This window comes from Boleophthalmus pectinirostris, unplaced genomic scaffold, assembly GCF_026225935.1.
Source record: "Boleophthalmus pectinirostris isolate CB_2022bp ecotype Guang Dong unplaced genomic scaffold, ASM2622593v1 HiC_scaffold_2, whole genome shotgun sequence".
Taxonomy (NCBI): domain Eukaryota; kingdom Metazoa; phylum Chordata; class Actinopteri; order Gobiiformes; family Gobiidae; genus Boleophthalmus; species Boleophthalmus pectinirostris.
Genome location: NW_026571152.1, coordinates 44,102,133 through 44,125,581, shown reverse-complemented (window position 1 = coordinate 44,125,581; position 23,449 = coordinate 44,102,133). Strand labels below are relative to the sequence as shown.

Here is a 23,449-nt window from a genome sequence, read left to right as displayed (position 1 = left end):
TTGCAGTTTGTAAATCTGCAGAATCTGATTTTGTTTTTTGTGTTCATTTGTGTTCAGTCGTCTCAGTCTTTGTCTTTATAAGTTTAAAGTTTAAATGTAAAATAGTTGAGTGGTGCAGAAGTAACGGTGCGATCGACTGACATGATACAGACAGAACAGAGGCTCTTTCTGCAGGAGACATGCGCAGCAGAGCCAAGTGACAGTGGTGCAGGAGGAACAGGAGCAGCAGATCCTCACACACAAGACTAGAACCTCTCCACACTTCACCAAAAACATTTGAATATAGAATCACACCGGAGAAAAAGTCACAGGAAACACACAAACCACGAACAAAAGTGCTGGTACATTATGAGTCTGCGTGACACAAAGAAAATAACCGTTAGTCTAAATAACGTGACTGCTATAATAACAACAACATAACATTTTTAACTTTACAATTTCATTTTTTAAAGCAATTTATACATGAAATAACTCAAATTAAATGTACAAACGTAAACACACAGGCGCTGAGTTCGATTAAATTCAATTCAAAAGTTTATTATTAGTAAATTTCAATATGAACAAATGAAAATAAAGTAAAGAGTTGCTCTAAGTTCGATCTTTAGCCTCTTTTCCAATTTACGTTCTCATCTCTCTCGCTTATTTTTCACGCTTCGGTTCCACGGACCAGTGCGGAGAACCAAAATAAAAGCACAGATTTCAAAATAAAAGTATATGTAAGAAAATGAACAAGACCCGAAAGGCAGGACGTAAATAAAATAAACACAAGACACAGATGTTTAAAGCTAAAGAATAAAATTGAAAACACTTTTAATCTGATATTTTTGTCTGTGGATGTTTAGAGTTTTGGTTATTTTTAGTTATTTCTGTTTCAGTTGAAGCCGGAACCGCCCGCTCGGTTAATCAGAAATGATATAAAGTCATAAATAAAGCGACAGGCTGGTCTGGGGTAAAAGCCGTTTCAGTTTCAGCGAGTACTTTAAATATTTACTGCTGGTTTCAGAGGGAGAGAGGAGACGCCGGCCAAGAGTTGTCTGTGTTATCGTCTGTTTTTGGATTTGTTTGGCGTGTTTTTTGGGGAGTGAGGAATCCATTTATGACGAGATGCACCGGTACCTGCCCGGCTCCATTTTCATAATCTGTCCCGAGAAAAAGAAGAAGTTGCCTCGGTTTTTATCAAACGAGTGAAATCATCATCATCCTCAAAAACCCAGTGCACAAGGAAGCAGTCGTATCCAAAAGTACATTGACCGAGCACAAAGCACAAAACTAAAACTGATTTTTAACCCGGAACTTTAGTAATTATAATGACATAACTGTTAATTGCAGTTATTTTGACCGTGATAATCAGGATTCCAACATTTCCAGTGGATTAGAATAACCTTCACGCTAACAGGGAGCAAAACCACGGATCTATAATAAAACCTGGATAAGCCTGACCCCCTCTAGTGGTCACTCCAGGTACTGCAGCTCCTTGGGCCCAGAAATTCTCCCACATGCGTTTTGGGAATTGAACCTGCCCGTGTTCTGACAGGGCTTTCAAAAAGGTCATATTCTGTAGGATTCTTTTGTATTTTGACGATAGAAACTTATTTAAGTGCAGAAAAAAACTAAAATGTTTGTGTTTGCTGCAGGTGTTCCAGTCAGAACAGGTAGAGGGCGCTCTTGAAAAAGGATCTAAACTCTCATAAACTTCAGACATGAAATCCACTCCAATAAAGTAAAAGCACGCAGGAAACATAAAGTTAAAAGGCCAAAGCCGACGTGTTTCAAACAGGACTGGTCTTCATCAGGACTTAGTTAAAAAAAACAAATAAACTTTAACGTTGAACATTTAACACCCAATGAAGCGCTCTACCTCTTCTTCATCAGACTTATTTAACATTTTTAAATCCTCGAAGCGCCTCAAGTGAGCTTTGTAACACTTCTGCTGAGCTCCGTTGCGTTTGGGACTCGGGGAAAATCGACCTCCACCTCGACATTGTGCAATGGAACGGCCAATCAGATGGAGGTTCAGAAACACAAGTCAATCAATCAATCAATCAATCAAACTTTATTTGTATAGCACTTTTCATACATTTGAAATGTAGCACAAAGTGCTTCACATGCAACAGAAAAAATTACAATATTAAAAATAACAGCAACCCCCCCACCCCATTATTTCATGCATATATACAACAATAAAACAGAAACATAAAGCTCCTAAAGGTTATAGTAAAAATATAAATGGAGAGCTAAAAACAGATGAAGACTAAATAAAATATTAATGGTAATTTAATTAAAAGCAAATAATAATAATAATAATAATGATAAAACAAATAAAAGTTTCAATTAAAAGCTAAATTAAAAAGATACGTTTTTAGTTTACTTTTAAAAATCTGAACACACTCAGCGGACCTCAGATCCTCAGGTCGACTGTTCCACAAACGGGGGCCGCAAAAGCTGAATGACGCCTCACCGTGAGTTTTAGTTTAGTTAGTTTGGAGTCGGTTGGATTTACGTCACAGCAAAAATATCGGCGCCACAGTAAACGGGGAGAACTGTCTTCACGTCACTGTGATGTGTTCAGTTTGTGTTTGTGTAGAGAAAGTTTTTCTAAAAACTTTGTAGTAACATTTAAATTTTCTTTCACGTCATTTAACAGTAACACAAGTTTTTTTCTGAACATGTAAAAGTCCAGTACCTGACGTTACATTAAACTTTCTTGCTCCGTATTTTCCACGACTATTGCAATGAAACACATTTACAACGGATGTCGGGAAAACTGCCTCAGCATGATCCTCGCCGCTCTGAGCCAGTGCTCGCCTCTGATTGGTCCAGATGCTCCACGCCGTGAACGCTACAGAGAGGGAGGAGCTCGCCCAGACTGAGGAAGTAAATGCAGAAGAGAAATTTTTTTGGGAGGGGGGGCCCAAACACCAATAAGCTAATCAGTCTGCTGCCCCCTAGTGCTTCCGCTCAGTTTAATTTCTCTCCAGAGACTAGATCAGGAATCAGAAAACACTAGACGATTTAGAAAAACCCTGGAAGTGTGAGTTCATCAGCCAATCAGAGAAGAGTCAGACATTCTGCGTTGTCAACGATTCCCGAGATTGAGTATTTAAATTCGGAAAAAAGAGAATGTTTGGTGAATTTGATCTCAGGGAAAGACGTTATTGTTCTTCTTCCTACAGGATTTGGAGCTTTACAAACATCACGACCAAACAGCAGCGATTTTGTTCAATAAAAAAAGTCCCCGTCTACTGTCGAGTGAACAAATCCTAATGCTGCAGGTCACACGGTTTCCACCAAGTGAAACCAGCTCAGGAATCAGACTAACAGCACAGACTCCTGAAAACAACACAACGCATCTCGAGTTCACTTCAGCGTCAAAATAAACAACAATAAACAACATTTAAAGTGCAGCACAGGAGCAGAAGCACACACACTTCAGCTCTGCTCACTCTCATTTACAAAACACACACACACGCACACACACGCGCACACACACACACACGAGGCCACAAACGCCACACGCTGTCTTCAGTTTATTTTCACAGTTTTGCGCCTGGATTCAACTCCAAAGTTATTTTTTACTGATGTTTCTTATAAATAGTTCATGCGTGGATGTTGTATTTTCATTTGTTCTAGTAGAATGATGCGGCGTCTGTGTCAATGTGTCAATGTGTGACTGTGTGTCTGTGTGACTGTGTGATTGTGTGACTGTGTGTTTGTGTGACAGGTGTGTGTGTGTGTGTGTGTGAGGATGTGTGTCTGTGTGTCTGTATGTGTGTGTGTCTGTGTGGGTGTGTGTCTGTGTGGGTGTGTGTCTATGTGGGTGTGTGTCTTTGTGTGTTTGTGTGACAGGCGGGTGTGTGTGTGTTGTGTGTGTCTTTGTGTGTTTGTGTGTTGTGTGACAGGCGGGTGTGTGTGTCTTTGTGTGTTTGTGTGACAGGCGGGTGTGTGTGTGTTTGTGTGTCTGTGTGACAGGCGGGTGTGTGTGTCTTTGTGTGTGTCTTTGTGTGTTTGTGTGACAGGCGGTGTGTGTGTGTGTGTTGTGTGTGTCTGTGTGACAGGTGTGTGTGTGTGTCTTTGTGTGTGTTTGTGTGTGTTCTGTGTGACAGGCGGTGTGTGTGTGTGTGTTGTGTGTGTCTTTGTGTGTTTGTGTGTGTTGTGTGACAGGCGGGTGTGTGTGTGTTTGTGTGTGTCTTTGTGTGTTTGTGTGTGTTTGTGTGACAGGCGGTGTGTGTGTCTTTGTGTGTTTGTGTGACAGGCGGGTGTGTGTCTTTGTGTGTTTGTGTGACAGGCGGGTGTGTGTGTGTGTGTTTGTGTGTCTGTGTGACAGGTGTGTGTGTGTGTGTGAGGTTGTGCGTTCGGACACGTGTTTGTAATCTGCACACAAAGCTCAGTGTCCTGCTGTTCCCCGAGCGCCGACACCTCTGACCCCAGACCAGGGAACGTCCCACCGAAGGAAACGCACACATCCTGTGAGCTCCCACGGACGCACAACTACACACGGACAAACACACGGACAAAACACACAACCAACCAGACACACGACCAAACACACACACAACCACACAACCAAACACACGGACAAAACACACAACAACACACACACAACCACACATACAACAACACACAGCCAAACACACAACCAGAGACACAACAACCACACACACAACCAGACACAGCACCATGCAAAACCAAACACACACAACCAGACACAGCACCATGCAAAACCAAACACACACAACCAGACACAGCACCATGCAAAACCAAACACACACAACCAGACACAGCACTGCTCAGCCAAAACACAGAACCAGACACACACACACACACACACACACACATTTTCTCTGTTTTGATGATTAAAATCTTTGTGTTTTAGATGAACTTTGCACCAGAAATGATTTAACAAAAACTTTTAGTCTCACAGACACAATTTAGACTTTAATTTTATTGAAACACATCGAATCGATTTGAAATATATCGTATCGAAATCGGAAGTGTGCTGTATCGAGGTGTGTGTGTATCGAGGTGTGTGTCGTATCGAGGTGTGTGTCGTATCGAGGTGTGTGCTGTATCGAGGTGTGTGTCGTATCGAGGTGTGTGTCGTATCGAGGTGTGTGTGTATCGACGTATCGAGGTGTGTGTCGTATCGAGGTGTGTGCTGTATCGAGGTGTGTGTCGTATCGAGGTGTGTGCTGTATCGAGGTCGTATCGAGGTGTGTGTCGTATCGAGGTGTGTGCTGTATCGAGGTGTGTGTCGTATCGAGGTGTGTGTCGTATCGAGGTGTATCGAGGTGTGTGTATCGTGTGTGTCTGTATCGAGGTGTGTGTGTCGTATCGAGGTGTGTGTCGTATCGAGGTGTGTGTCGTATCGAGGTGTGTGTCGTATCGAGGTGTGTGTCGTATCGAGGTGTGTGTCGTATCGAGGTGTGTGTCGTATCGAGGTGTGTGTCGTATCAGCAGCCCTGTTGACGTCCCTTCAGCCTCGTGGGTTTGAGTTTCGCCTGGTCCAGGATCCGTCCGTGTGTTTTTTGAGCAGCAGCGGTGAAAGACGAGAGGCAGAGCTGAAACAGCAGGCTGCGTGGGTGACCGCGTGCGTGGGTGACCGCGTGCGTGACCGTGCGTGGGTGACCGTTTGCGTGGGTGACCGCGTGCGTGCGTGGGTGACCGTGCGTGACCGTTTGCCGTTTGCGTGGGTGACCGCTTGCGTGGGTGATTTGCGTGGTGTGACCGTTTGCGTGGGTGACCGTTTGCGTGGGTGACCGTTTGCGTGGGTGACAGTTTGCGTGGGTGACCGTTTGCGTGGGTGACCGTTTGCGTGGGTGACCGCGTGCACGGGTGACCGTGTGCAGCAGCTTCTGGGGAGGGTCTTTGGTCGTGTGTGAAGAGGGAGACCACAGTCACTGCTCGCTGGGATTTACACACCGATCTTTGTGTGTTTGTACTTTTAAAAGTTTGTTTCTCGATGTTATTCCAGTGTTTCTCAAACTGTGGTGTGCGGGCTGCCTGTTGTGGTGCGCGAGGCTCTGCACTGTTTCAGACTTTCTGTTATTTAGAGGAAAATCTCTTCATATGTTTGTCCTTCTTTAGGTTATTTGTGATTTCAGTTGAAACACGGCGGTAAATGGGATTTGTTCTAATCTTCTAAAGCAGGAGTGGGCAAACTTTTTGACTCGTGGGCCACAAACGGTTCTAAAATTTGACAGAATGGTCGGACCAGGAGCAGATGGATGTTGTTTTTTGGTAATACACTTCATAAGAGAAAAAAATGACACGTTACAATATTACATTATTGAAATATCCCATAATTGAAAATAGGGATGGGCATGATTAATCGATTAATCGATAATTGATCATTAAGAATTTCATCGATTACGTTCATTTTAATGGACAAACTGAATGTATGTGTGTGTGTCGTGACCAAACAGGTGTGTACATGTGTCTCTGCATCAGAAGGAGCGAGACACAAACAGTGGGTCAGTCTGTAACGAACCGAAGCACAAATGTGGATTTAACCAGGATTTGTAGAAGAAATTCCACACTTTCCGTTGCGTTGGGACAAGTGTGAGTCCATGTGCACAGTGGATAAAGCAGCACATATGTTTCTGTGTCCAGTGGGAAAAAGTTTTTCCAGGTGAGAGTCGCTCAATGTGGATGACGAGGCCCCGCCCCCCTCCCCCCGTACGCTGTCCTGGTTTTGACAAACACAAATCTGGTCACACTGACCTGTATTCACCTGAGTCATGTCTTTTAATCCAACACAAGTTGAACCACATCAGCGACACAAGAGCTGGAGTTTTATCTTCACTTAGTTTATGTAAATTAGTGATGTGGTTTTAAGTTTTGTTTCTGTGAGATTTGAACAAAACTGAATTAAACACATTATAATGTCAAACAGCTGATGTGGATCTAGAGTCGTTATGTTTATATGTCGTAAAGTTGAATTTATTTATGCAGATTAGTGCAGATAGTAATAATAATGATGATCATTTTAATATAAAAACGTTAATGATTAATCAATAATCGATCGTTAATTCTTCCGACAATCGATTAAGAAAATTTCATCGAATGCCCGTCCCTAATTGAAAATTATTACAAAACATTACAACAAAATATCTGTCTTTCAAGTCCCATGATATTATTGAAATTACTTTAAACACTGAAAATCATTATTATTATTATTATTATTCAAGTTCGGTGGGCCACATTAAAAAGATTCAAGGGCCGCATAAGGCCCCCGGGCCGTAGTTTGCCCACCTCTGGTCTAAAGTCTAGAGCTGTGCAAAATCTTGAAATATAATATAGAACAAATATTATCTGCTGTCATGTTTGAGTGTGTTTTTCACTACAGAGTAAATATGCCATGACACATTTATTTGTCTTCTAACATGCAACACACGCACGCACGCACGCACGCACACACACACACACACACACACACACACACACACACACACACACACACACACACACACACACACACACACACACACACACACACACACACACACACACACACACACACACACACACACACACACACAGGTTGTTATCAGGATACTGGTGCTTCTTGTATTAACCGTAAGTGTTGTTTTTCTGTTTGTTTGTTTGTTTCCTCAGAGACTGAAGCTGCGCAGATAGAAACAGCCACACAACAGACTCTGCATTACACTCTGGCCAATCAGCAGGTCCAGTTCCACCGGATCGGAGAGGACGGACAGGTGCAGGTGGTGAGTTACTCGTCTTATTGTTCAACTACTGTAAGTCGCACCACACAAAAAATACAGAATGAAGAAGAAAAAAACATATAAGTCAGAGAAATGTATTTTCTAAACTGAGAGAGCAGGAACTGACATTTCCTGTGTGAAGTGAAGTTGTAAAAACAACAGAAGAGAGAAGAACAGACTGTTAACATCACATATTTCACAGTTCTTCAGATAAACTATAAACAACAGAACAAAACAAGTTGAACAAACTCTCCGTCTCACTCCAAATCACTAAATCACTTCAATTCTTCATCCTCGGTGTCACTTCTGAACAACTCGGCCTCGACCTCCGGAGGTAAACAGAGCGACGCAAACTCTTGTGTGTCGCTGTTGTCAGACTCAGCATCAGTTCAGTTAGAGTTGTAACGATATCCAAATCTCACAGTTCGATATTATCACGATATACATCTCATGATACGGTATTTATTATGATATTTAGAAGAGGCTGATATAATTGTAGATGTGACACTTTTTTGCTTTTAAAATACCTTGACAAGATTTTGGTGTGAATTATTTCCATCATAATTCCAAGAATTCAAGTATAAAACATATTTCTTTATGTTTGCGCTGAAATGAATCATGGGACATGTAGTTCCCGATGTTTATAAGCTGTTCGTACTATAAAACTATGAAGGAACTTGTAATTCGATATATTGTGAGACTTTGACGATACGATATCACGATTTTTCAGTTATTGTTACATTTCTAGTTCCAGTTAGAATTATCGGGGTCTTTCTGAATCCCGACAGGATGGTTTCGGTGTCACTGAAGTCCAGACTTTGTCCATCCGTCCAGTGACTTCAGGAAAGTTTCACGGTTCATCCTCCCGGTGTCACATGTTTCTCTCTCACTCCAAACTTTCTTTCTGCTGCTCGATTTCCGTTTTCAGCTGCAGATTTCACGACTTGCAGTTTGTAATCTTCAGAATCTGATTTTGTTTTTTGTGTTCATTTGTGTTCAGTCGTCTCAGTCTTTATCTTTATAAGTTTATAAGTTTAAATGTAAAATAGTTGAGTGGTGCAGAAGTAACGGTGCGATCGACTGACATGATACAGACAGAACAGAGGCTCTTTCTGCAGGAGACATGCGCAGTAGAGCCAAGTGACAGTGGTGCAGGAGGAACAGGAGCAGCAGATCCTCACACACAAGACTAGAACCTCTCCACACTTCACCAAAAACATTTTAATATAGAATCACACCGGAGAAAAAGTCACAGGAAACACACAAACCACGAACAAAAGTGACAAATACAATATATTTCAGAGATGCAAACTTTAAAGAGTATTATTAGTCTGTCTACGTCTCCAAAGCTCAAAATGCTCAAGTGGCAGTTTTCAGTTGCTTTCAGCTCTTTTTACCTTTCGTTAGTAGAGTTTGGCTTGAAATTATCCAAATTATTCGAGCGACGTAAGCGTGAATAGAAACAGTTTGAAGCGGAATTCCATATTAGCAACAGGAATTTATTTATGGACAAAACAGCAAAATAAAAACTGGATCATGTAGAGCAGTGGTGCTCAATACGTCGATCGTGATCTACCAGTCGATCGCCAAGGTCGTGTGGGTAGATCGCCGTGTCTCGTCTCAGACTCGATCGCGTTTGGACTCGGTCTTGTCTCTCACTCGAGGTCTGACACTCAACAAGTGTGATCATATTTCATTCCGGCCGCTGCTGTTGGTAATAAACTTGTAGCGGGTGCAGGAGCGTGTGGGGCGTCTCAGTGCAGCCTGTGCGCTCATTTGAAACCCGCGGAGACTCTACGGCGCATCACAAACACACACGCTCCCTATGCACGGCTCGTCTGCGACAGCGTGTGCCCTCGTGTACCAGCGTGCATCACAGGGCAGGTTCAACTTCCTAAACATCCTACCTGTCCACCTGCCTCACGTCAGCACGCCGCCCCTCGCCTTTTCACGCTCTCGCTCCTTCCTGCGTACAGCCAACACAAGCCCCTCCCACAGTGCGGCTGATTAGAAGAACAAGACCAAACGTGAAGCAAAAACCAGTCTAAATTTGTGTTCCAGTGTTGGCACAAAGCAGGTCTACAGCATAGAGCGGATCTACAGAACAGACCTACTGCCACATTTGGATGAAGTTTGTCTAACAAAAGTGACAAATGCATCTGTGTTTGTCACGATGTGCGTTTGGTTTGGTAAACGTGCAGAGGCTGGTAAATATCACTGCAAAACCACAAAAGAATGAAACTCCAGTTTGGAACTTTAAAAAACAGGTTTAAAAATCTTCCTTCACTTTTTTCAGTTTTGTGTAAAGTGTCAGAGGAAGTTCTCTTAAAGAAGAGGTTCTCAAACTGTGGGGGAGGGTCCAAAAAAGGGGCACAGAGTGTTTCAGTGCAGTTTGTTTGGCTTTGTATTAGGTAGATCATTATGACTTAGTGATTTTGGAAGTAGCTCACATGATGAAAAAGTGTGGGCACCTCTGATGTAGAGGGAGTTAATCTGAACATTTTAAGACCAGAATGACGAGGCTCAGAGCAGCAGCTACAGAGCGAGGTGACGTTATTTCAGTAGAACGTGAAGAGTCGATGGAGCCAGAAGCGCATCCGTGCTCATTTCCTCATCGGAACGCTGTCCATTTACACAGTCTGTGTTTGGAACTTCTGTTTACGTGCGAAAGTGGAGCAGAAATGAGCCTTTAGCCGTGTTTGTGCCTCTCTCAAACTGTCGTCCAACGCGCCCCGTCACTCTCCGGCCGGCTGGACTCACTCTGAATAAGGAGCTGTTTGGAAGTTGGACGTAGCCTGTAGTTTAAAGAGTTCAGTTATTATGCTGCTTGGCTTTGAGCGCGCCATTAAATTTTGAACCCAGAATTTATGGTCACTGCTAAAACAACATGTAAAAGCCCGTACTGTGTTTTACTGTGTGGAGCTGCTGACGGCGAGAGCAGCTCAGAGCAGAATAACATCCCAAAACTGCACTCGCTTCAGACGACGCAGATTTAATAAAGCATCGTTTCCTCGTCACAAACACAGACCTGGAGTTGTGTTTTTTGTTTCATTCACTTGTGAGCCCGGTCAAGCAGAAGTAAACATCAAGGCCAAAAATTCAAGTTAATTCATCTGATATAAAAATGTATTGAACAGATACATATGTACTCTAGTTTATGAAACTGTTGACCTTTTTTCTGTTCCATTTTTGGTTCTAAAGTTCCATCCGTTTTAAACAGACCATGTATGAAACATGGAACAAAAATTATTTCCCAAATTTCAAAGACCTGCAAATCATGTAAATAAATGTTTGTATTTCATCATATCTTGTGTTATTCCATCTTTGAACTGTTGATGAAGGTACATGATTTTTCAAAAAAAAAAGTATTTAAAATGATAAAAATGTTCTTGGAAGGACTGACATATTTTATAGAAATAGTTTCTTTCATTTTGAAGTAATATTAAAGTTTTCAGAAGAAAAAGCGACAAATTATATAAAATCCTGCACCTTCTACTTGTTTGTACAATTTTCCCTCCGTTACTTTTCCCTCCGTTACCATGACCTTTCTTAATAAAAAATCTCATGAGTCAAAAAGTCAGAGGTTTTTCAACCTAATCTTGTACCATATGGTAGAAAACTATATGAAGCAAATATTCAAACCAGTTTGTTAAGGATATGTAAGTGAGAACCAAGAGTTATCACTGTTTGGATTTATTGACCAAAAAGTGCTGCATATTTCATTCCCTCCGTTACCAACATGAGTTTTTAAATTTTTTGTCAACAACTTGAAAGAATCTCACAGGTTTAACTTGACCCTGTTGGAGTGTAACTCTTTCCTACATTCTGATACTTTACTTATTTCAATAGTTCCTCTAGTTTCTGAATAAGAGACATTTGAATGTCAAAAATCTGCCCCTGTTTCCTCCGTTAACACTTGACCGAACCCATGTTTAACACACAAACCCTGGACATGTGGGCTGGGCTCTTCTCTCAAACTCAAAACACTCTGTTCCACCTTGTGATGTGGTCATACAGGAAGTGCTCCAATGTGTTTTTAAACTCCATACACTTTCACTAGAATCATTTGGATGATTTCAGCCCTGATCTCAACTGAACTAAGGACAAAAGGAGCTGAAAATTACCGCTAGTGCTGATATTTCAGCACCCTGCATTTTGCACCGGTCAAAAGTTTTAGAACACCCTAGTTTATCCAATTATTTGTTGTCCAGTGAAGAACTTGAAATGGTACAAAGGTAAAAACTGAGTTTTTAAAAAAAGATAAAAGATACAAAACACAAGTCCAAGTTTTTTTTTTGTTTTTTTTTGTAATATAGGACCTTTTAAACATCATGTACGCATTTGTGACGACTAGATTGGATTATTGTAATGAACGTTATGTTGGTGTGAGCCAAAACTGTCCAATCCAAAACCCAGCAGCTCTACTTTTAACTGGAACCTGAAAACACGAGAGCGTCTCACCTATTTTTAGCCTCACTCCAGTTCAGTGTCTTTTAGAGTCGATGTTAAAATTCTTTTATTTACGTTTAAGTGTTTGCACAGCCTAGTGATCTCTACTTCGCTGACCTGATCCACCGTTACGCCCGCTCTGGCGCTCTCAGCTCCAGCTCGCCGTCCCAAACACTAAACTTAATCTTCTTGGGGACCATGTGTTTTCTGTTAGAGGCGGAGTCTGTACCTGTTTTTAAATCACTCCTAAAAACGCACCTTTTTTCAGTGGCTTTTAAGAATATGTACATTTCTTGTTGTTTCTATCTTATTGTTTTCTATGTTTTTTAGTAGTTGTATTGATGGCCAGCTGTGGAGTATTTAAACTGCTTTACAAATAAAGTTGGTTTGGTAATTTCCCTTTTAACATGTGTTTGTGTGTCTTTCCTCAGATTCCCCAGGGACAGCTGCACATCGCTCAGGTGCCACAGGGAGAAGAGGTGCAGATCACACAGGACAGTGAGGTGAGTCTTTGGTCCAAACAACAACTATTACCGTATCTTTTGGACTATGAAGTGCTTAAGAGAAACAAAACAGTCAGATAAATCAAATGTGATTAAGTCAAACATTATTCAACTCATTCACAAAAACTCTCAAGACTGTTCAGTTGTAACACATTCCTCTCGTCCCTCTCGGCATTATCCGAGTCTCGCCGCTGTTCCTTCGCTGTTCAAAGATGATTCGGGCCTTCGTGAAGTTCGGACGACACTTGAGACTGATCCTTAGCTCAGGCGTTCACGATCCATCGGCAAATTGTGGCGTAACTCATAACTCGTAACTGGTTTTGGTGAATGTGTGTTACTCCGTGAGGCTCTTGACTACGGTCGCCGAAATGGTCCAACAATCCATCAAGTGGTGCGGCTTCGTAGTTTACCAAAGTCGTACTAAAACATTCTGACAGATTTTTGAGTGCTGTGTACCAGATCAAATCAGTTCAAGGTCAGTAAACACAATCAGAATTAAGGCACTGGATTATAAGGAGCACTGTCGATTTTTGAGAAAATGAAACGATTTTCAGTGCGCCTTATAGTCCGAAAAATACGGTATTAAAACCAACTGTAAGAACACACACAGAAGACTTTGTTATTTGAGCTGCTTCTTTCAGAAGTTTTCAGCTTGAGCTGCAGGAAACGCCGCTGTCTGTGCGGGTTACACATGAAGTTGCTACATGAACTCACGATATTTTCAGTGCACTCAACGGTTTATCAGTTTATGAAGGGGGAATCGTCTTACCTGTGTGTGTAAATGACGAGAAGAAACGTCTCAAACTTCAGTAGCTGCACATCCACTCACACCTCATCCCCACACCTATCCCCGCCCCCAGGAGAGTCTGAAATCTGCTGAAATCCTCCAAGACACTGACAGGATTCAGACAGAACAGAGACTCTTTCTGCAGGAGACATGAGCAGGAGAGCGCGGGAAGAGACGAGGTGATGATGCACCGAGGATTCTGTTTGATTGTGTTTTGAACAGTTATTTTGCACTTCATACACACCCTCCTCACGGAAAGCACATGAAGAAACACAGATTTTAAGTTAAAGGCGATGGATGTGACTGTGGAAGAAGAAAACAGAGCTGCTGCACGTGAACTCGATCTCAGTGAGTTGACGGTGAGACGGCGACGGCAGCGACGAACTGACTCAACTCAAAAAGACGACAAAAACTTACAGAGGTGATAAAAACAGACCGACTGAACTTGTAAACGTTCTTGAAGACGTGGACACCTGCGGCTTATATTCAGTTGCGGCCGATATATGTACAGTTTTAAAATTTAGTTAAAATTTCGTTGATGCGACTTATATTCAGGTGCGCTCTATAGTCCGGAAATTACGGTAATCGGTTTAATCTGTTGTTTGCCCTGCAGCCCTGTGGCTTTAATAATTCAGTTCAGATCGACCTGGAAAAGTCTGGAAAGTCCTGCATCCTCATTCTTTTATTTTCATATTTGGAGGGTTAGAGTAAATCCTAAAAGCAAAAATAAGTGGAAAATCATAAAACCCAAAGCCTGGATTTTCTTATAAAATGGGCTCATGTCATCAGTTTGCCATAAACGCTGAAACTCTCCCTCTGGACGACTCCGAGCGCTCGAAAAGTCAAAATCAGAGTCTGGCCCCCGAAGCGGCCGGGTCTGGTGCAGAGGTATTTCCCCCGGCCTCATACCAAATGGTTTCTGGTGCAGACAGTGATTTATGTCCGAGTACACACATACACATGTAATTACTCTGTGAATATGATGGAGCGTTTGTCAGACCGCTGCCCTAAAGTAACTGACACCTCTCGCATGTGTTTTCCTCATTTCCTCCTGGCCAAAGTTTTAGACGACGGCTGGAGTGACGCGCTCAAGTCCCCTGCTTTCCCTCTGCTTTGTATTTCTGCCCAGTTTCTCCTGCTCTTTCCTCTTTCCTCTCCTGTTTCTATTTCATCATTTTGTTTGTTTTGCAAAGTTCAAAGCTTAGCAACAGAATCCCTTTTCCCCCCGTCTGCCTCGGAATATGTTTTCATTAAGAAAAAGCCTCTCATCAAAGACACTGGTGCTTGGAGAGGAAATGAGCTGTTGCATAGATTACACTGCTCTGTGGCCATATGGAGGCTGGGGCTCTTGAGTTATACCGGATTTAAAGAGAGGAAACAGCTGAGCTTTACAAAGGCTCAATGTACAGTGCTCCTCTGTGGACCGGCTCATATCGCAGACTTTACATGGGAATTATTGCTCGTGCGAGTGCCAGAGTTTCCGATTGTTTTTTCACTGGGGCCTTATCTGATCAACTAAGCTCACAATGACTAATCAAATATGCAGTCTGCGTGGAGCGTACACTGTTTGTACAAATGGACATGAGTAAAACACTGGCCCCCGCGTTCAAACAGGAAGTGAGCACGGACGCGATCGATCCATCGACTTTTACATCGACAGTTTACTTTAGAATGAAAAAAACGTTGCCCCCTCCCTCTGGACCTGCTGCTCTGAGCCTCATTTTGGTCTTAAATGTTCGTATTAACCCGCTCTACATGATCCTGGGGGTTTTATTTTACTGTATTTTTTGGACTAAGTCGCGCTGAACTATAAGTCGCACTTTTTGGGGGAAATTTATTTTATAAAATCAGGGACTGACATTTTATCTTGAAAGGCAAGTTATGGTATGTTAAAGTCACATATGAACAGTTCTTCAGAAAACTATAGCATCAACAACAGAACATAAGTTTACCAAACATCTCACTCCAGATCACTAAATCCACTAAATCCATTCAATTCTTCCTCCTCGGTGTCACTTCTGAGCGACTCCGTGCAGCTTCGGTGTCACTGAAGTTCAGGCACGGCTCATCCTCCCAGTTACAGGTTTGTCAAAATCTGATCTCGTCAGATCTCAGAAGCTCAGAGGCAGGTCCTGGTCTGGTCTGGACTTGGATGGAGACTCTGGGAAAATCAGGAGCCACAGGAGGCACCAGAGCAAAAACTGTTGTTGTGTCCTTAAGCAAGACACTTCACCCTCATTGCCTAGTGTGACAGTGGTGTGTGTGTGTGTGTGTGTGTGTGAGTATTGGTGGTGGTCTGAGGGGCCAATGGTGCAGATTGGCAGCGTCACTTCCGTCAGTCTGCCCCAGGGCAGCTGTGGCTACAGTAGCATCTTACCACCACAGGGTCTGGAGTGACTGAATAATGTCCTGTAAAGCGTCTCTGAGTGTCCAAAAAAGCGCTTTATAAAGCTGATACTTTATTATCATTATTTATTATCATGAAGCTGTGTTCTCCGTTCCTGCTTTCCTCCAGTCCCTCACAAGTTTCTCCATCACTCCAAACTTTCTGTTGCTCGATTACAGTTTTCTGCTGCAGATTTCATGACTTGCAGCAGGACAGCGGCTTTTTCTGCATGAGACATGCACAGAAAACTGACACACGAGACTAGACACACATGTGCCACACTCACGTACTTCACTGCTTTAAACTCTCTGTGGCTGCTTCAGGTCACATTCTAAAAGAGAAAAAGAGGTTCAGTCTTGAAACTAAAGGGATTTTTTGTCATTTTCTTTTTCAGGGAAATCTACAGATTCATCAGGTTCACGTCGGGCAGGACGGACAGGTAAGAATCTACAGTTACATACAATGGAGACGCAAAGAAACACCGTGTACGGAATAACACAGAAACACAGCAATATGGGATAACGCAGAAACATGTAGGACTAAGACCAGCAGAGTGATTTTCTGCTACTGACTGCAGAAATAATCCTGAGTGAATTTAGTAATCAAACAGTTGTTCTCTTGCTTATACAGACTTCAGAACGTGTTGTAAGTCACAGAACGACAGAGACATTTAGACACAGTACATTTAGTTTGGATGTTTTCTCCATCACTAAAGCTGCGTCTGTCATTGGACCAGACCCTGTCGTATTCTCACACTTCACCACTAGAGGCGGTCTGCGTTAGTTGCTGTTTGATGATGTGTCAGCTTTGTATTCAAACCTTTCCAGACCGACTGTATCGTATTTGATGCCTGGGAATGTTTTATCAGTGCAGCCGCGGGGTCTTAAAAGTCTTTAAAAGGTCTTAAATTTCATGTTCCTAAATTATGGCTTTAAAAAGTCTTAAATTATATTGTCCAAGTCTTATTTTTTTTTTCACAAAGGTCTTAAATTTCATTAGCCTATTTTGTTGTTTACTCAACGGGGCTGCAGTGCGATGTTAAATGGAGGAAAAAAAAAATAAAACAAGAACGTGAAATCACATAACGAGAATAAACGGTTAATTTGGAGTGTATTTTGGTTTCCGTACTTTGGTTTCTGGCGTCGGCGGTAATGAGTAAACAGTCAGTAGAGTGGAGGAAGGCCTTGGATGGATCATGGGGAAGTGCAGATTTAATCCACAGTGGCTCTTAGATTCTAGATAAAGTCCTGGAGTTGGTTGGTCTTTATCAGAATTGGATCTGGTGTTTTTCGCCCACATAATGGGTGCGATGTTGGTTTTAATTTTCATCTAAGTGGTCTTAAAAAGGTCTTTAAAAAGTCTTAAATTTGGGCTAGTCAAATCTGAGGACCCTCTGTTTATATAACCGGGCAGAACTTTCCAACCATAAAAGACAGAAACTTTTCCTTGAGACTTGTGGCTTTCTGAGCGGATCTCCGACATTCTCCTCTGTCTCTCGCTGCCTGATGACGTAGAGAAAACCAGTGTCCAATAGGAGCTTTGTTTTGGTCCAAACTCACTCGCTCCGTCCATTTTGATTGGTCCAAACTTTACCAAACAGTGAAGCGAGTCGATGCTCTGAGCGTCTGTGTTCAGAACAACTGAAAAAGTCCCTCGAAGTGCAGAGATTTCTCACATAAATGGACACGTTACACATCTTGGGCTGTGTAATTGTGCATCTCTTGTTATTTTTAATTTAAAAGGTTTATTTCGGTCTAAACGTCCAATCCAAATGTAATAAACTCTGTGTCCTGGACCTGACTCCAGCTGTTTCCATGACCTGCACCAGTCAAGTCGTGAGGCCATTGCATTTTTTTTGTTATTTTGAAGCAATAAGGAGATTTTTAGTTTATTTACGCATTTGATATTTTACACTTTTGTAGCTAAGGACCTAAATGAAGCGTTGTTTCTGTCCAAAAAGTTGTTGATACGCGTTTGTTTGTGTGTGTTTGTATGAAAGAGTGTGAATTTTCTTTTTTTTTTTTTTTTTTTTTTTCATTTGTATTTCTGGTCCTGTAGCGACTACAGCAGCAGATTGTGAAATAACAGGTTGTACTGAAAAAAAAAAGAATGTATAACACTTCATTTGGAGGTAAAATTGGGAGTTTTAACAGCAAAATTAAGAAAGAAAAAGTGAGGACAAATGCACTGAAAAATTGTAGTTATGGGCGAACGGAGCCTCGTGAAGCATCGACACCTCAGTCACAATATCGTCTGAAATGGTTTGACGTGTCTGAGGCTCGGAGAAACACTGACCTCTAGTGGACAAATTTAACCAGGAGTCTCAGCATCGATGAAGTATTGTTAGTGTAAGACAAAACTTGTGTGCAGAGCAAACACCTTACCAACAATAATAATGATGATTTAAAATAATATGTAAAGAGCAACATAAATAGCAGCTGTAAATAAGAAAATAGGTTAATCAAAGTGATCCCAAACCGTGGATCGCATTTTTTCCACTTGTAGACGCCGTCGAAAAGGAAACAAACGCCAAAAGTCGCCAAAATCACCACTAACGTCACACAATACTCCTCACTACCCAACATTTTTAAGAAATATCGGTGCATCTTTTATACCGTTGCAGTTTAGCGCTCGTCAAACCACGGAAGTGCGCCGAACACTCTGAAGCTCTGAACCAATCGCAGAGCGGAACATTTGCCGAGCCAATGAAACGCTTCGATACGCTGAAGCGATCGACACGCAGAGCGAAGCGGCAGGGGGAGGGACCGACACTTCGACGCTTCGGTCACGTGAGCGGCTGCTGCGAGACGAGCTCCGAGGCAGTGCTTCGGAGAAATTTGTTTCAGAAAGAACGAGACGTGCTCCGGAACTCCGACTCATTTGCCCATCACTAAAAAATTGCCGTTAGGTCTTGAAATGTTCATAGAAGAGCATAAAGGACAAGAGCCTGAACAAAACCCAGGTGAGCGGAGGGTAACAGGGTTCACATTAGGGATGGGCATGATTAATCGATAATTGATCATTAAGAATTTCATGGATTACGTTCATTTTAATCGACAAACCAAATGTATGTTTGTGTGTCGTGACCAAACAGGTGTGTACATGTGTCTCTGCATCAGAAGGAGCGAGACACAAACAGTGGGTCAGTCTGTAACGAACCGAAGCACAAATGTGGATTTAACCAGGATTTGTAGAAGAAATTCCACACTTTCCGTTGCGTTGGGACAAGTGTGAGTCCATGTGCACAGTGGATAAAGCAGCACATATGTTTCTGTGTCCAGTGGGAAAAAGTTTTTCCAGGTGAGAGTCGCTCAATGTGGATGACGAGGCCCCGCCCCCCTCCCCCCGTACGCTGTCCTGGTTTTGACAAACACAAATCTGGTCACACTGACCTGTATTCACCTGAGTCATGTCTTTTAATCCAACACAAGTTGAACCGCATCAGCGACACAAGAGCTGGAGTTTTATCTTCACTTAGTTTATGTAAATTAGTGATGTGGTTTTAAGTTTTGTTTCTGTGAGATTTGAACAAAACTGAATTAAACACATTATAATGTCAAACAGCTGATGTGGATCTAGAGTCGTTATGTTTATATGTCGTAAAGTTGAATTTATTTATGCAGATTAGTGCAGATAGTAATAATAATGATGATCATTTTAATATAAAAACATTAATGATTAATCGATCATCGATCGTTAATTCTTCCGACGATCGATTAAGAAAATTTCATCGAATGCCCGTCCCTAATTCACATCATGACCTCTACTGTTAAAACTACCATCTGTATATTTATTTATTTATCTATTTTATTATAATTTTTTAAGATATCTAACATAATCTGGGTTAAATTTAGGAAAAGAAACGTATTCACCAGACTTTTGAGTCATCTCAAGGTCCTAAATTACACAAAACTGACTCTTGTGAGCTTTAATCCAAGTTCTGATGTTGTTCCCTCCTCAAAAACATTCACACGTTTGAGTAAATCTTTATTATTGTTCTGTCTACGTCTACAAGTCTCCAAACGCTCTGTTCCACCTCGTGATGTCATGAAGCGGTCGTTTTCAACTTTAGTTCAGCGGAGATTCCAGGGAAATTCCATGTCTGAAACGATCCGAGCGATTCTAGTGAAGATGTGTGGAGTTTAAAAACACAGCGGAGCACTTTCTGCATCGCCGCATGACATCACGAGGTGGAAGTTGGAGCGTTTTCAGTTCGGTTTGAGAGAAGAACTCACGCTAAATGTGCAGGTTTGTGTGTTAATCGTGAATGAAACAAAAGAGTCCGACTTTAAAACTGATCAGAAATAAAATAAAATCTAAATCTTTTAATAAATTTGCAAAGCGATGACGTTAGGTGCAGATTTAAATATTTGTGATGCTTTTGGGGGATTTGGTTTTAGAGTTTTTTTCCCACAGTGAGCGCGGAGGAAGTGGTGTGTGAGCTCCGGGCGCTCGGCGTGTGTGTCAGTGTGAAACTTCCACACAAATGAGCCTCAACAACGTGTGAAGTGAAAAACAAAGGCTCTCGTTTACAAGTGCAGTTTATTTACACGGAGACGGGACTCGGGGCACGCACTTTAAATGCTCCAAATACTTTCGATTCGAGAGATTGGGAACAGATTGGGGAGCGAAGAAGATGTGCTTAAAGATTTTCCCATCAGCCTGTTGTTGAATCACTCCTTACCCTTGTTGGCGTTGTGTCATTGTGCAAGACACTTCGCCCATACAGCCCACGCAAGTCACACTGGATGTTTTAGATGAGGGCCTGGTTAATATGGGCACTTGGAGACACATCGTTTACAGTCCACGTGGGCAGGACTCTCTTTATCAGGGGTCTCCAGCCTTTTCCCTCTGGTCAGCGACCTACAAAACAAAAATGGCAAAGAGCTACCGTATTTTCCGCACTATACGTCGCTCTGGATTATAAGGCGCTAAGTCATTAAATGGTCTATTTTCCAACTTTTTTCACAAATAAACTGCACTGGATTTATATGAAGAAAAAAGAAAAACCCACCACTTCAATCCAGGTTAAAAAAAAAGCACCGTGACGCGCGATACTCACATTTGTGCAGCAAAAAGCAACGCAGCACAGTAATTTGTTACTTTTATAACTTTTATAACTCCCAACACGGGCTACTGATATAGTTTTTCAGTATTTTTTATTCAGTGAGTAATAAACACGACACTAGTAATAATTTCTAGATCATTCTTATAAACTTAGATGAATATTTCTTGGGAAACAAAGGGTTAATATACCGTATTTTCCGCATTATTAGTCACTCTGGATTATAAGGCGTCATTAAATGGTCTATTTTTTCACAAATAAACCGCGTGGGACTTTAAATGAAACACAAACACTGGTCAAATGGTCTTGGGTCCTCTGCTGTTAGAGTGGATAAATAACCAGGATCAATACCCTTTACGTGCTTTCTCGCTCCGTCCGTCATGTTGAATTAGTGTTTCTTGCCGCCGACCAAAATAATTCCCAGCATGCAACGCGCGCTTTTGTCAACAATGGAACTCGCCTATAAGACGCACTGTCATTAAATGGTCTGTTTTCGAACTTTTTTCACAAATAAACCGTGTGGGACTTTAAATGAAACCCAACAGTGTGATGTGTGAGTGGTTTTGTTTGTTTGTTCGTTCACGGTGACTCTGGGCTTTGTTCAGTTGTGGCGTGTAGGGAGGGTGTGTCTGGGACCAACGGATTGTCGGCGTGTTCGCAGTGACTCAGTTGTTCAGTCGTGTCTAGAAGCGGCTCGTCGGGCTCGTCGCTTTTTCGGTTCGTTCCTCCGTTCCGTTCCTCGTCGGCGTGGAGTGATGAGTGTGTCTGTGGGTGTGTTTCGTTGTGCGGTCGCTGTCTGCTCCGTGTGTGTTTGTTTGTGTGTTCTGCGGGTGGTGCGGCTTTGTAGTTTACTGAAGTCGGACACCCGAGTGGATTCGTGTATGGGGCGCTCTGGATTGTGGGCGTGGTCGTTTTTTGATGGCGTTGGAGGCTTAAGAGCGCGCCCTATGGTGTGGAAAATACGGTAATTGGATTAGAGTTACTTTGCTGAAATAAATGGATTACATGGCGGTACTTTCCTGTTTCCACATTTCGAGCTATATCCCTTTTTTTTTTTTTTTTTTTTTTTTTCCCCGGTAATTCCACTCATTGCCGGAAACCTAAACAGAACGCGGCAATAAGAGCTACGTGAACGTCTTGTTAATGTTGGCGGCGTCAGTCACACAGTGGACGAGGTCGAGGAGCCACTGGAACAGAGTCGGCAGTTAGATTACGTTACTCACCTTAAGTAATTTAATGGATTCCGTTACAAACTACATTTTGAGGTATGTAATCTGTAGGGGAATACATTTTAAAAGTCACCTTCCCAGCACTGGTTAAGACATATCGTTTATAGTCCACGTGGGCAGGACTCTACATCAGGGGTCTCCAGCCTTTTTCCTCTGGTGAGCCACCTACAAAACCAAAATGCCAAAGAGCTACTTATTTTAGCAATTGCAAGAAATGGAGTAAATATAAGAGCCTCAGTCTTGGGAACAGTTAAAGCCTATAACATATAAACCATTATCCATTTGTAAGTGCACAAAACTAGGCATCATGTAGATTTACAAGGGGAATGAATCAAACTTTACTTATTCAGCCAAACACGTATATTTCATATTTCCCTTGGCGACCGACTTGAAATGGGGTGGAGAGCTCCAGGATGGAGACCCCTGCTCTATATTATGTCCATTTAATCCAGTTTACAGACAGATAAATGTCAGTGTTTGTCTGCAGAGTAATTTGTCTGTGTCTGTAACGTTGTACTGTCCCTGAACGAACCCCCAGAGTCGCGTCACTCACATCCACAACACTGAGGCGCTGCTTTAAACGCTCTTGTGTCTGATCCAAGATACTAATGTGAAATAAAAGTGAACTTCAGCTCAGTTTAGGCCAGAAACAAAACTACAGCTGTTTTTATCAAACTTATGAGTTCAGACTTGTGATCTGAGAGGAGCCTGTGGGAGGGTTTTGGTTCTTTCTGGTTGTTTCGCTGCTGTAGCTCCACATAAACAGTTTGTTTTCTGACATTGTTCTAGTGTAAAGTGACTCTAGTGTCTGCACATGTGACTGGACCTGCCCTGATGTGTGAATGAGACGTGTGAATGATCCACATTTACACATATCATTAATTAACGCGGTGCACACACATTTACCGCTAAAGGTTGATAGCGGTAGGAATGAATGAATTATACATTCAGTCTTGTTTGTTTTAATGTGTACGTTGTCTCTTTTATACAGAGTCATAACTGAAACTGTAAATGCAAATTTGCTTTTCAGACGCTGTTTTTTGAATTCTGTCGTTTAATAGAATTTGGCGTTAGAAGAACTTTTTTACTTCAGCCTAAACTCTTTCAGTCATGATCCATGGGGCTGGAGTTTGGTTTGTTTTGTTTTGTGACCGAATGACCGAATAACCGAATAAATGACCGAATAAAACGGCTACTACTACTACTACTACTACTACTACTGCTACTACTACTACTACTGCTACTACTACTACTACTGCTACTGCTACTGCTACTACTACTACTACTACTACTACTACTACTACTACTA

At 42.0% G+C, this 23,449-nt stretch overlaps 1 protein-coding gene across 1 annotated transcript in view; it reads left to right on the top strand.

Annotated features, from left to right (window-relative positions):
* banp (BTG3 associated nuclear protein) overlaps positions 1-23,449 on the top strand; it is a 128,870-nt gene that overhangs the window by 16,603 nt on the left and 88,818 nt on the right. The window contains exons 6-8 of the mRNA XM_055155930.1: positions 7,615-7,724; positions 12,602-12,673; positions 16,241-16,285. Coding sequence (XP_055011905.1) covers positions 7,615-7,724; positions 12,602-12,673; positions 16,241-16,285 — 227 coding nt within the window. The remainder of the gene's footprint in view (positions 1-7,614; positions 7,725-12,601; positions 12,674-16,240; positions 16,286-23,449) is intronic.